Raw genomic sequence first — 15,492 nt, forward strand, 5'->3', positions numbered from 1 at the left:
CCTGTAATCCCAGCTACTCACGAGGCTGAGGCAGGAGAATTGCTTGAACCTGAGAGGCGGAGGGTGCAGTGAGCCAAGGTCGTGCCATTGCACTCCAGCCTGGACAACAAGAGCGAAACTCCATCTCAAAAAATAAAATAATAAAATCAAAATGCAGCAGTCAAGCAGGCAGGTGGTGTTCAGGGGATGTTCAATCATGGTAAATGCTGCTGAATGGGCAATTACACCCCAGAATAATGGAAATGTGGCTTGGGCAATCATTACTGACCTTGATAAGTGGCCCAACGTGAGGGGTTTAAAGGTGAATGGCAAAGGAAGGCTGGAAGATATTAATATGAATATAAATAGAAGGGCATGGAGACAAACCCTTTAGACATTTTCTTATGGGGGATTTTGCTATGAACTAAGAGAAAGATACAGCAGGCAGGAGATGCAAGAACAAGGGAGGCTTTACTTTATTATGGGAAAAATAAGACCATGTTTCTACAATGGTGGGAATGAACCAGTAGAGAGAGGTAAATGATGAAGGACGGATAATTGCCAGTGTGATGTCATAGAGGGTGAGTGATTAATTTCATCTGCAAAGAAACGAGAGAGACCCTTATAGAAGGAACTTCAGCTTAAAAAAAAAAAAAAATCCCAAGCTGGGCATGATGATACAGGCCAGTAGTCCCAGTGTCTCAGAAGGTGAGGTGGGAAGACTGCTAAAGCACAGGGGTTTGAGGCCAGCCTGGGCAACATGCAAGACCCTGTTTCAAAGAAAAAAAAAAAATTCTAGACTACGACAAATTTCCATCCATTTGCCTTCCTCACTTCTTTGAAACTGAACTTCTATAAAAACTGGCACAAGCAAATAGGCTCAACTAGAGCTCAGACTGCTCTCCCTCCCTTCTGTCTCCCTACACACAGCACCTCCTCTGCCCGATAGCCATACACATACAGACTCCACTACCCAGGTGACACTACCTGAGTGCTGTGTCCCTCCTAAAGCGTCCAGGATTGGATAGGAATGATGATGTAATCAGGGAAACAGAGCCCAGCTCACAGAACTGACAAAGGAGGCGGGCTGAGAGGGGCAGTGGGTGTCAAGCACAAAGTGACCCGAAAGAGGAGCACATTAACCTCCTCAGGCACCTCCATTCTTAGCGCTCCAGGAAATGCGTGCAAGCAGCCATGCCTACTAGGAAGCGTGGCGCCTCACTGTCACTTAAATTGGATTTCTGGTTCCAATCAGGCTTCAGCATGATCCATTCCTTCCAGTTAAGCTTCTCATCAAGGTTCAAAATTCCTCATCTGTAAAATGATGAGTTTGACCTATATACCTCTAAAAAGACTCTTCCTGCTCTAGCAGTCCTTAATTTTGCACACCACTCCTTTGGCGTCAGACCAGTACAAGTGACTTGGCCACAGAAACCAGCCATTGCAGCCATTTGTCCCACTAGATTATGACACCAACAGTCCAGTCAAATATTTGCTGACCCCTGCCACCCCAGGGTCTTGCTCAGAAAACTCTTGCATCTCTCAAGGCCCCTTTGCAAGGCTCATGGATATGCAACTTTTCCTGTATCTTAGGACTGGGCCTCTGACATCATATGCCTCCCTGCTAGCCTCCTGCACTCACCCATACACCTGTTTGGGGTTTTTTGTGTGTTTTTGTTTTTTGAGAGAGAAAGTCTCACTCTGTTGCCCAGGCTGGAGTGCAGTAGTGCAATCTTGGCTCACCACACTTCTGCCTCCTTGGTTCCAGCAATTCTCCTGCTTCAACCTCCTGAGTAGCTGGGAGTACAGGCGTGCGCCACCATGACTGGCTAATTTTTGTATTTTTAGTGGAGACAGGGTTTCACTATGTTGGCCAGGCTCATGATCCGCCCACCTCGGCCTCCCAAAGTGCTGGGATTACAGGCGTGAGCCACAGCACCCGGCCACATTTGGTTGTTAAGGCATTTATCCTACAGTATTTTATCCTGCTTCACAGATTTTAAGTTGTACCTATTTTTCTCATGTTAAAACATGCATCTCATAATTAAGATGTCCCACATCCATAATTGGAAGCACTGTTTTGTTCTTGCTTACTGATACATAACATAATGGTGCATCACTCAATGACATCTTAGAAGGGATGAAATAAGGTATTAGGACTTGACCAAAATAAGCAACTTGATCTCAGTTTTTATACCCACAATGCCTCCCACATAACAAAAACTCCAACACTCACAAAATGAAAATCTGAGAAATGCCCCACCTACATCACTACAGCTGAAAGACAAAGAGCCCAAGCCTTCTCGCCTTTCCACAACAAATGCAGCTTGCTTTGTAGAGAAAAAATAAGTTGTTTTCAACAACTTTGAAGCCCTTCATTTCACCCAGCTTTCTTGCACATGGAGTGTGTCCTCACATCAGGGGACACGGGAGAGGGAAAGAAAAAAGTTTGGAGGCCAGGACACGGGAGTGTTAGAGAAAACTCAAGCTGCAACTGGTCTCCCTACAGCTTGCAGAGGAGAAGACTAGCACACAGGCATCAACACTTAAGCTGAAGCATAAGCCACTTTTTTTTTTTTTTGAGACAGAGTCTCCCTCTGTCGCCCCAGCTGGAGTGCAGTGGCGCGATCTGGCTCACTGCAAGCTCTGCCTCCTGGGTTCATGCCATTCTCCTGCCTCAGCCTACAGGCACCCGCCACCACGCCCGGCTAATTTTTTTTTTTTGTATTTTTAGTAGAGACAGGGTTTCACCATGTTAGCCAGCATGGTCTTAATCTCCTGACCTCGTGATCCACCCGCCTTGGCCCCCCAAAGTGCTGGGATTACAGGCGTGAGCCACCGCGCCCGGCCCATAAGCCACTGTCTTCAGAAGAAAATAATAATGATAAATAATAATAAACGATAATGATAAAGTAGGCACCATCTCTAGAACAGCTAGACCTGAAGGTCTCCAGCAAAAACAGAAGGGATAGGTGTTCCTCTTCATAGAGGGAAGGTCACTTTATACCCCAGACACTCATTTCAAATATGGCCCATAAATAAACTTACATAAATCAGACCATGTGACCTGACATTTTTTTATTTTGACTCACAAATACGTTTTTATGACTTGTGTGAATGTATTTTGTGAACAATGAATTCACAGTTGGGCCCACATTTCATTCCACACACATCAAGAATCTTTGGAAATGACTGAAAGATTCTGAAAGGAGTTCAAAATTATATTTCTTAAAGGAGCCTGGGGGGTGTTGGCTACAGAATGTCCTACATCTGCGCTTCCAATACTGGTCCTTGGCTACAAATTGGCAGCTGTTGCCAAAACATCCATGCACCATCCCTCCAGTGAGTTCCAACCAGTCAGAACCACAACAGCATTAAAAACACAAAACTCTAAGTGAGGAAATGGAACCTAATGGATGCATCTGTGTGTCTGACTGAAGAGAGGAGGAAACCAATTCACAGTCTACATTTTTGATACCCTCTATCAATTCAATTACAAATCATATATAAAGCCCAGAAACATGGTCAATAAATACTTACCATGCCTTCTAAGGTTCTTTTTCCCAATAAAAAATTCACTAACTGACGGCCAGGCACAGTGGCTCATGCCTGTAATCGCAGCACTTTAGGAGGCTGACGCGGGCAGATCACCTGAGGTCAGGAGTTTGAGATCGGCCTGGCCAACATGGCGAAACCCCCTCTCTACTAAAATACAAAAGTTAGCCAGGCATGGTGGCACATGCCTGTAATCCCAGCTACTCGGGAGACTGAGGTGGGAGAATCACTTGAACCCAGGAGGCCGAGGTTGCAGCGAGCAGAGATTGCGCCATTACACTCCAGCCTGGGCAACAGAGCAAGCAAGACTCCATCCCCTCACCCCTGGCCCCCGACCAAAAAATAAAAAATCCACTTACCTCCTTCCAAAGAAATACCTACTTAAAAAAAGTAAAGTCTTCCTACAAATTCTTATTTTTGGAATGCTATCTTTATGAAAGGATCCAAAATTACTTCTCCTTATCTAAGTGGTGGCTACAAGCTTGGGAGCTCTAATCCAAAAGGCCTGGTCTTACATCCTGACGCTTCCACTTAATAGCTGGGTAGGCAAATTGCTAATCCACTCTTAGTATATAGTTTCCTCACCTAAAAAATTGCTTGTTCTGAAGATTCAATGAGTAAAATACAGCTAAAGTACTAGAACAATAACTGGCAAATAGTGAGAACTCAATGTAGGCTAGCCATCACAACTAGTGCCCGGGGTAAGTTTAAGGAAATGAATCCAGGGTCCCTTAAATCTCATCAAGAGTGTTTTGCTGGCCAAAGGACTTGATCTGAGATGACATTTATAGGAAGCAAATGAAATTCAAATACAGCTAATAGCTCCCCTCTCTGACTGTGTAATTATGTGTACTCATTATTTGTGCAGCATGTTATTATTTAAATGTCCCTAATTTTAGCCCCAGCAGGCCAAGGGCCCTCAAAGAGTGGCCAAGGTCTCAGCCTCTGCCAGTCCTTTCCAAAGCTTTTGTCAATTTATTACATCCATGAAAAGTGGCGTTATCTACAACAGAAAGTAGATAGAAGGCTCACAATCAGCAAATCTTACCATCTCACGCTTAAGCCCAGCAATAACCAACAAGCTGTAATGATGGCATCAGTTGCTACACAGACAACTCATGAGGCTGTTCATAACTCACATATCCTACCAATAGTAGGGCCAAAAAAAAAAAAATTTCATTCCTTGTCACTGTAAAACCACAAAAACAAGACTGATAGCAAACATGGATTTTATGACATGAAAAACGACGTGTCTCCACTATCTTATGTCTGCTTAGGTTATTACCACTCACAGACCTGCAGAACCAGGGCAGCTGAGCTCACCTGCTCAGATACAAGCTGCAGTGTCCACACACTGTTCCCAGGCATCAGATACCCAACCCCCTTCACATAGATGAAGGGCAAAGGGCTGCTTGTTCATCACACCAGGATACCAATGATTCAGAAGATGTCATGTGTATTTTATTTTCAAATTAGATAAAAATTCCGTAAAATCCATTCTGCTGTTATTTTTAAATATCATGGTAAAAACAAATGATTTTTCCCAGGAAAGCCTCCAATCATCCAATTATATTTTCCAATAATCAAAGATCCAGAAACAACGCTGGAAACGGGAAAAAACAAAACATCTTCTTTTCAATATTCGTGTTGCAAAGATCCAATGTAGTTTTCATGCATTCTGTCTTGCAAAAAAGTACTAGATTCAAAGTTACAGGACTTGAGCTGCAATTCTAATTCTGCTACTATGAATTAAATACCTGTTTGACTTTAAGAAAGTCATTACCACATCTAACAGTCATAAAGGCCCCATAGTTAGATAGGTCTTTCAGTTTACAGACGGAAGCGCCAGGGCTCTCAGAGGCATGTCACTGTCCCCAACTTCGAAAGCATGAAAGAGGACACAGAGGCAGAAGCTCCACCACCACCCACCCCTCTCTGGGGTTAAGGCACATGTTCTCATCCTTGCTTCGACAGCATCGTATGTCACCTCCTAGCAATGGCTCTGGACTGGACAATCTTACAACTCTACCACCAGACAAATTTCTGTGACAATTAAAAATTAACGAACCAGTGGAAACATTTTGACATTTGAAAAGGAATCTTATGGGTTGGGAACTAACCTAAAAAAAAAAAAAAAAAAATTAAAAATTGAGGGCCGGACGGGGTGGCTCACCCCTGTAATCCCAGCGCTTCGGGAAGCTGAGGTGGGTGGATCACAAGGTCAAGGGATGGAGACCTTCCTGGTCAACATGGTGAAACCCCGCCTCTACTAAAAATATACAAAAAAATTAGCTGGGTGTGGTGGCGCGTGTCTGTAATCCCAGCTACTCTGGGGGCTGAGGCAGGAGAATCACTTGAACCCGGAGGCAGAGGCTGCAGTGAGCAGAGAAAGCGCCACTGTACTCCAGCCTGGCGACAGAGGGAAACTCCATCTCAAAGAAAAAAAAAAGAAGAAGAAAAAAATTGAAAAAAACATACATCTTGCATGGACTTACCCATCCTGGCTCGGGAGGGGTAGCTCACACCCATAATCCCAGCACTTTGGGAGGCCGAAGCAGGCAGATCACAAGGTCAGGAGTTTGAGACCAGCATGGCCAACATGGTGAAACCCCATCCCTACTAAAGATAAAAAAAAAATGTGCCACCATGCCTGGCTAATTTATTATTACTATAATTTGTAAAGATAGGGTCTCAGTTTGTTGCCCAGGTGTGGTGGTGCATGCCTGTAATCCCAGCTACTTGGGAGGCTGAGGCAGGAGAATCGCCTGAACGTGGGAGGTGGAGGTTGTGGTGAGCCAAGATTGTGCCATTACACTCGAGCCTGGGTGACAGGGGGAGACTCCGTCTCACAAAAAAACCACTACCATTATGACAGTCCATCCTCTGTGATATGGTTTGGCTGTGTCCCCACCCAAATCTCAACTTGAATTGTATCTCGCAGCATTCCCACATGTTGTGGGAGGGACCCAGGAGGAGGTAATTGAATCATGGGGGCTGGCCTTTCCCGTGCTATTCTCGTGATAGTAAGTCTCACAAAATCTCATTTTCTCTGGCCGCCGCCATATAACAGGTGGCTTTCACCTCCCTCCATGATTCTGAGGCCTCCCCAGGCATGTGGAACTGTAAGTCCAATTAAACCTCTTTTTCTTCCCAATCTCGAGTATGTCTTTATCAGCAGTATGAAAACAAACTAATACACCCTGTTTCCACTCCCACTAACCTATCTTCTGGTTTCATTTGACATTTAGGAAGTGTTTCTATGAGATAGGACATGAGTGATGGCTGACTATAAAGTATCCACTCAAACTAAAGGGATTTTTCAGCAGAGCATGCATATACATACACGCATAAATACACAAAGACACACACACACACACGTCCATATACATATGCACAACACAGCTTGCAGTTACAACAACCCCTACTCCAGACCTCACCAGCCCAAAAGTCTTAGTTGCTCCCTACTGTTCGAGCTTTCTCTAGATCATGCTCCCCCAAAACACCTAGAGAAGACGAGCTCTTCCCATGATACCAATTCTGGTTTCCAGTGATTCCAAGTAGCTCCCCAAAATAAGAAAGTACACTTTGTTTAAGATGGTAGCTGCCTTCAAAATAATGATTTTTTAAGAGAGAGTCTCGCTCTCTTGCCCAAGCTGGAATACAGTGGTGTGAACGTAGCTCAATGCAGCCTTGACCTCCTGGGTTCAAGTGATCCTCCTGTCTCAGCCTCTTGTCTAGCTGGGACCAGAGGCATGTGCCACCATGCCTGGCTAATTTATTATTACTATTATTTGTAAAGACAGGGTCTCAGTTTGTTGCCCAGGCTGGTCTTGAACTCCTGGGCTCCAGCAATCCTCCCTCCTCTGCCTTTCAAAGTGCTGGGATTATAGGCATGAACCTCCACACCAAGCAAAATAATGATTCTTAAAGCACACTCAAGTCCTGAAACAAGGAGATCTGTTTACTCAGAACTGCTATAGAAATCCCACATGCAGAGTAACAAAAAGGTAACCTTAGAATGCTGCCTTCATAAAAACCAACACAAACTAGAAAATGGCATATTCACAGCAATTTCACAACCAAAAGAGAAGCCAAGGTGTCTCTGTATTTTTTTAAAGACTTAAAAAGTCTTTATCTGGATGAAAAGCAAACTACCATGACAAAAACTAACCTTCCTTTATGAAGGTGGTGACAGAATAAATAAAAAGACTTCAGTGATCCCATTGGGGGCATCTTTGCCAACAGATTTTCTCCTCAGTATCATCAATCCCTTGACAATGCCAGAGCTAAACCTACATTTGGCCAACTGGCTGACAGCACTGGTTGCATCTGGAATGACAAACTTTAGTTTTTCTTCATTTCCTCAAATTCTACCTTTACTAAATCCTGAACATCTGGCTAACTTCTTGTTCTAAAAGCTGGTGTTTCCCAGTTAAGAAAATATGGGTGTTTTTGTTTCCACTCTTGGCAATTCCAAGAAACACTAAGGCATTACACCACTCCTGAACAGTACCGTGAGAGCATCACAACCATACAATCTAACAGCAGAGCAGTCATTGCTCCACTCTAAACTCTAGGATTAAGTGATATACTCCCCTTCATACCCAACCCCCTACATTTAATCAAGCAAGATGCTACTTTCAACATGAATCAATGACAATAAACACAATCTGTATCACATCAAATGTTCTCCAATTAGACACAAGGTTTTCAGTTTACTGTATTACAAGCAACGAATGGCTAGGGTCCCTGTCGGCTGGAGACCCACATAACAAGGCAGAGTGCCTTTTAGGAAAGCAGCTATGAGGGTCTAAATTGGATGCTATGGCAAGATTCCACAACTTATTTTGTTTTCTGCAAATGTTAAGACTCAAAATGGGCCTTTCCAATACATGTTGGCGGAGATTTGTTGAGGGATGCACACATGACTGAGCCACTATGGCCTTAATGGTTGACCTCCAAAGGCAAGTCACCCATAAGAAAGAAAACCCGGGAGGGTGGACAGAGGCTCTTGTTTCAAGTCACGCAACAGTGGAAGGAAACAGCACAACTAGGGTGAATGGTGAAGTTCAGAGAGGTCATCTCAGGAAACTCTGCCATGGCCCCACAGAAACAGAGCAGCAACAGGTACTGTTGTGCACTAGTGCCTGTGAGCACCAATTCCAACAGGAGGCTGCCAGACAACTCACTTTACAACTAAGGTGGTGGGAAACAAACTGGAAGTCATGGCGAACCTATCCTTTGGTACCCTGACAAACTGTCAAGTACCCCATATGTGGTGACTCTCCTAAGATCAGAGCCACAGCTCTCAAAATAGAACAGAACCTGCTCTTTCTCATCTCCTTGCCCCAAGGAACCATAAACCAAAACATGGTCAATTCATTCACTTTAACTGTAATCCTGATAAGTACACAAGAGATTATAGAATGTCACTGCATTCCCGAAATAAAATAGTGAACTACAAGCAAATGTTTGTCCTCGGATACTTTTTGTCGGATGACTTCATCTGCACCATACGAACCCTGTTCAAAACAGACATGAGAACAAACTCAGACAGGAACAAGTTTCTTTCCAGGCATCAAGGAGCCAACTGATAATCATCCAAGAAGAAGCACACTTCTAGAGGTATGCAAAGCTGTCCCACTGCAGGAACCTGCCCAGCATGGAAGGAAGGAGGGAAGAGAAAGCCGTGAGCCAGAGAACAGGAAAAGCAGTAGACAGAAAGCTTTAGGCTATTTCTTATACAACCCGGGGACAAGAACTAAAGACTCCACATTTCAGCAAGATCATCAAAGAGTTCTGCTCAAATACCAGCATGGAAAGACATATACATATAGAAAAACCAGCAAGACAGGACCTACAGAACAGACTACGGTATTTTGTCCACTATATAACGCGGTACATAAAGGAATACAAAAACAACCCTATAAACCCAACAGGATGTCTGGAGTGCAGATTCACCTAGCCTACAGACTGCCCTTAGGTGCCTAGACCAGGAAGCACAAGCTGCCAGAACACATCCAATTCAGAAACAAGTCCATGCCCAGAGATACTGTACATTCCAATGAGATATTCCAAGAGTCAACTCACCATTCACAGTTTTCAGGCTCCCAGCAATGCCTTCCCCATGCTGCCTCTTCTGGGCATTCTTGAACTCCTTCAGAGACAAATAAAGGACTTTACGTACCACCCGTTCTTCTGACCACGGAATCCCATCACTGTCATCCTGGAGAAACATAAGAAAAGAGAGGAGTTACTGAATAGAAAGCAAACCAATATTCAGAGTCAAAATAAACTTTATTTTAAAGGAATTTCCAAACAAGTACTGTGTGACCACGACCCAGTTCTGAATGTCAGAATTAAACCCAAAAGGTAGAGGGACAATGACCTTTCTGAACAGGCCTCGAAGAAAAGTGAATCCACAGGCTGTTAAAAAGAATGAAAGCAACACACAACCATCTCACTTCTTTATACGCCCCCAAATCAAATACGCTCATCAACCAGTAATACAGTTTTATATTCCTGACAAAGTTCAGAAAAAGGTGTTGTTATACCCACAAACAGAAGAATAATGAATCATTTTACTTGAGTTTTATAAAGTGAGCAATGCCAGAATGTACACTGCAAGAGAAATACTTAAAACTCTTAAAAATGTTGCTGTCTCCCTTGGGAGCTCAAAGGATACAGCAGATATAGGTGCTGTGCATTCAAGAAATTTACAGTCCAGTCAGAAGACATGAAATTGGATCTGCATTGGCCAATTAAGTAAAAGAATCGCAAATAAAAGGAGAGATTACTGCAGAAGGAGGCAATCGATCTTGGCGGCATACAACTGGCATTAATTTTTTTTAATGTACACATTAATGACGGATCTTGAAGGTCTCATTTCAAACTGGCAACCTCATGTCTGTTGCTCCAGATTGAATACAAGTTCTTAAGAATTAACAAAATGAATGCAGAGTTGACCAAAAACGAATAGCCAGCCCAGAGACTATTCCAGCAATTCCAGTCATAAAGATATAAAGAAAGACTCAAATTTTAAAAGCACTAAAGAGGGAAGAGAAAATTGTACAGAGACTTGAGACAGAGCAAGAGGTGGAAAGAAAGACATGGTTGACAACAGTCACTAAAGCAAGGTAAATGGGAAGAGATACATGTTTAAAGAACCAGCAAGATTAAGTTGCTATAGTTTTTATTAATAGATGCTGATTCACATGGCTAAGGATATTGAGAGGTTCTCTTCTGTAGCTGTTAATCTAAGGACGACTTACATTCACACACCTACATCAAAGACTTAATTAAGCATTTTATAAAAGTTCTTTTTAGAAATGGAAGCAGGCCTGGCATGGTGGCTCACGCCTGTAATCCCAGCACTCTTGGGGGCCAAGATGGACAGATCACGAGGTCAGGAGTTCAAGACTAGCCTGACTAACATGGTGAAATCCCATCTCTACTAAAAATACAAAAACTAGCCAGGCATGGTGGCACGCGCCTGTAATCCCAGCTATTCAGGAGGCTGAGGCAGGATAATTGCTTGAACCTAGAGGGAAAGGTGGCAGTGAGCTGAGATCATGCCACTGCACTCCAGCCTGGGAGACAGAGCAAGACTCAGTCTCAAATAAATAAATAAATAAATAAATAAATAAATAAATAAATAAGAAATGGAAGCATACAGATACTTTGGGCCTTAAAAGAATAAGAAAAATGCCTGGGCGCAGTGGCTCACGCCTGTAATCCTAGCACTTTGGGAGGCCAAGGCGGACGGATCACAAGGGATTGAGACCATCCTGGCCAACATGTTGAAACCCTGTCTCTACTAAAAAAAAACTACAAAGATTAGCTGAGCGTGGTAGTGCACACCTGTAGTCCCAGCTACTCGGGAGGCTGAGGCATGAGAATCACTTGAACCTGGGAGGCGGAGGTTGCAGTGAGCCAAGATCACGCCACTGCACTCCCACCTGGGAGACAGAGCAAAGCTCCATCTAAAAAATAATAATAATAAAAAAATTAATATCTCAGGTAAAATCATGATTTGGGGTATTTTGGATATTCAGGTTCCCTTTGTTCAAGGAGAAGGCCGAAAATCTCATGGGCAGTCTGGTGCTGTTTTACTGGTTTATACAGAAGAATTGGTTTTTCCTCCCTAATACTGAAGGATCATAGAAAACTTCCATGGGACTCGATGAGAAGTCTGGATGATCTGAGGTCTCCTCCAGCACTTACATTCCTATACTCTGCATAAATACAAACTTCATTTTAGAAATCCAACCTCATAGAGACTCTAAGCCCTAAATAACTTAAGCTGCACTTTCGTTAAGCTTCAAGGATTTCCTAGAATCAGAGTAATTCTCCATCTTCTACAGCAAGAGGAAGAAAGGCCTGAGAGAACTAGGATTTCCACCTTCTCCTTGACATCCTTCACTTGCAGAAGCCTGCCAGGCTGAGATTTCCGACTGCTGGGCAGTGCCTCTAGAATAAGGAGGTACATCCTGTCTTCCTGCCTGCTCTCCCAAGAAAGCCAAAACATCCACAGACCAGGGTAGGAGTCAGGGTTCGGATATGAAGGCTAAGAGAAGCCAGCAAACCTTGCCTCAACCTAACAAGAGAAACACAATTTCTAACCTGCTACTGCGTGTAGGTCACTGGAGACCTTCCCAATCAAATGATTAAAAACCAGAAAAATGGAGGAACCCAAATAACCAACCTGAGTAAAATGCAGCTGACTTGACACCACAACACATGAAAAGCATGATGTAGCTGAATTAATCTTTACAGTAACTCCCTTGGGTTTGCAAGAAAGCTCTCCTAATGTATTAGCTGCAACTGAATGATAGTGTTAACTGCAGGAGGAGTTAATGCTTATTAGGCTGAAATCCACCTCTTCAGCAGCCTCAGTCTATTCATAAAGGCTGTCAGACAGAATTCTCTTCATCACCACCAGGTTCCTATTCTCATTGTTCCAATCTCCACAACAAACAATGACGTGAGATTATAAACTATTATTTCCTACATGTACACAGTTTATAAATTATAAGGCCCCAAAATAGCTTTCAATGTAAAACTCCCATGACGATTTACTGCGTCCTGTGCAGGCTGGTGCCTTCATCCTGACTTCAGGATCCAGTTGAGAGAATTATTCCCCTACAACTAATGTCTAATTAAAACATAGACCATGTGAGATGAAAGCTACAGGAAAGGAAGTGCATTTAAGGTTCAGTTACTGACACAAGCAGCTTCATTACACCTGTAAAGTACTTTTAAATACAGGAGAAGCAAATCCATGACACCGATTATGGGGTTTCAAATGCTACACATTAAAACTCAAGTTTAAAACACACACAACACACAAGTGTTCTTTTGTAATCTACAGTGCTGGTTGAGACTTGTCACCTGCTCCCTCAATGCTGATGCAAGACACAAATCTAGTAGATGGGTTGACTCTGTGGTGTTCACAAGAGATAGACCAGTAGGTAATAATTCCAAATAGTCCCAATTAAGCTGCCTTTCCCAACTGTAGAGTCATGGTGAATCATCCTTACCTTATACTCCTCTAGCAGAATCCCAGAGGCAGACAGCAAAGGTGTGCCTGCACTCAACCTATCCAAGATGGGGGAGAGGAAGGCCAGAAGAAATATCCTTCCAGTTTAATGCTAACTCTACTGTGGCTATATCATTCTTCATTCAGGATCAACCAGTACTGAATGCTCTCAAAAACAGCCCAGATATGGCAGGGCACGGTGGCTCACGCCTGTAATCCCAGCACTTTGGGAGTCCAAGGCAGGCAGATCACGAGGTCAGGAGATCGAGACCACCCTGGCTAACACGGCGAACCCCCATCTCTACCAAAAGAAAATACAAAATATTAGCCGGGCGTGGTGGCGGGTGCCTGTAGTCCCAGCTACTCTGGAGGCTGAGGCAGGAGAATGGCATGAACCTGGGAGGCGGAGCTCGCAGTGAGCCGAGATCCTGCCACTGCACACTCCAGCCTGGGTGACAGAGCAAGTCTTTAAAAAAAACAGCCCAGATACAACTCTATCATTAGAGGTCAAGCAAACTCAAAATACATACACCCAATACAGAGCTTCCTTTGCATTTTCTCAATAGCTGTCTTATTTAATTAGCCATTTAACCATGGGGCAAGGAAATCATTACTCTTGTTCACCACTGTATCCCAGCTCCTAAAACATGCCTGATACAGCAAGAGCTGAATAAATACTTCTGGTATCAATTAGAAACTCAACAAAGCTCAGTCTCACTGTTCCCACTGACATTTATTTAACCCGTACTTGCCCAGCCAGTGTCTAATCTCAGTGTCTAACATCCAGTGCCAGAAGTCACACTGCTATCCTCATAAAACACTCCCCACAGAGACTAATCCCAAGGGGCTCAGCCACACCGCTGATTCTCAGCAGAGGCTAGTGTCCTAGGGGAGACATCCTTCCTCCACAGTGGCTGCTACCACTCGTTCCTCAGCCACTTTGCAGTTTTCTAAGAAAAAGTGCCAGTCCAGATGTCCAGATGTCCACACGGTCTTACATACGTAAGAACTCTGTCATGCTCCCATTTGCTAAATGTTGACCAATGATTCCAGCTACTCTTCCCCTACCCCACTTACATCTGTTCAGACTCTTTCTCCTTTATTTCCAGCAATCTCTCATGATGCTCTTGCCTCACTCTCTAAATCCAGTAATTCATTCCCAATCATACCTTCAAGTCAACTAATAACCCATTTGCACCTCACTGTCTGAAAATCCAAATTATCCCCTTTGCCCTCTGTAAACCACTTCAGGCCCCTTGGTAGAATCAGTCAGGGTTTGACAGTGCAGATCTCTTCTTGGCCCACTCTAGAATGGCCCACAAAACCAAGCACCCCATCCATTCTGGTTTACTGGTCAGCTTAATATAGAGGACACAGGAATACGCCCTTTAGAGTAAAAGTGATGGCTCCTTTTAAACTGCAGGATTACTGCCACTTTTGAAAATAATAGAATTCCTTATCAAAAAGAGCAACTGGTCAGGAATCAAACTTGTATATGGTCATAATTTTTTTTTTTACTAAATTTACTAAAATTAGTAAAAAACGCTGTGCCAAGTGGTTAAGGTACAGGTGGTCTGAAGGTCACAACTTGGCACTGCAAGTTGTCTCTAACCCGGACTGTGAGTCTTTTTACTAAAAGGCAAAAAGGAGAACAGAACCACTCACTGTTCCGAGTTCTATAATAAACACATAAAATACCAGAGCTCAGAAAGTAAGCACATAACAGCATCACATGCCTTTTATCAGACAACACCATGTAACAACTCTCCACAGCTGACGGTCCGGGCTAGAGATTCAACATATCCTTCCATAGCCTTGGCCCACAGCTGACGGTCAGGGCTAGAGATTCAACATATCCTTCCATAGCCTTGGCCCACAGACCACCTGTACACCTTAACCACTCGGTAGCCTGTTAGAAAAGCAGACTCCTGGGTCCCATCCAGATCTAGGGGCTCAGAATCTGCATTGATGCCCAGATGATTCCTGTACACGGTCAAGTTTCAGAAGCTCTGCTCTGCAAAGTAGGACCCCATCCTGTGCCTATATTCCATCAAAAAGAAAAGATGAAACCTCCAAGACAAATGCTTCAAACGTTCATCCCATGTGGCCAGTATTACTGTCAGAATTCAGATGTCTATATAAATATACCCTGAGAAATCTTCCTTTGACTCCTCTTCAGTGATCAAAGAGCACAGTGGAAAACACCCAAAAGGGTATGGCACTAAGTAATGCTAGTTCCTTTAATCATTCCTTACGTGACACGGTCTCTCAAACCCTCGTCTTTTGGTTACTCAACTTGGGATGACTTCTCTTTAAAACCCAACAACCAGAATTAAATATACATTCAAACATGTGAATAATCCTCCAGAACAGATCCAACACATACAAGAAGATAATTCTATTTCCATGCACAGTCTCAT

The 15,492-nt window shown here is 43.5% G+C and overlaps 1 protein-coding gene across 6 annotated transcripts in view; it reads right to left on the reverse strand.

Annotated features, from left to right (window-relative positions):
* JARID2 (jumonji and AT-rich interaction domain containing 2) overlaps positions 1–15,492 on the reverse strand; it is a 282,213-nt gene that overhangs the window by 139,658 nt on the left and 127,063 nt on the right. For 5 of the 6 annotated variants that reach the window (XM_063632862.1, XM_055264039.2, XM_055264038.2 and 2 more), the window contains one exon: positions 9,625–9,760. In XM_063632862.1, coding sequence (XP_063488932.1) covers positions 9,625–9,760 — 136 coding nt within the window. Of the gene's footprint in view, positions 1–9,624; positions 9,761–15,492 lie in introns of those variants that run through there. The other variant, XM_055264045.2, reaches the window with a different exon arrangement.

This window comes from Symphalangus syndactylus, chromosome 23 (genome assembly GCF_028878055.3).
Source record: "Symphalangus syndactylus isolate Jambi chromosome 23, NHGRI_mSymSyn1-v2.1_pri, whole genome shotgun sequence".
NCBI classification, from domain to species: Eukaryota; Metazoa; Chordata; class Mammalia; order Primates; family Hylobatidae; genus Symphalangus; species Symphalangus syndactylus.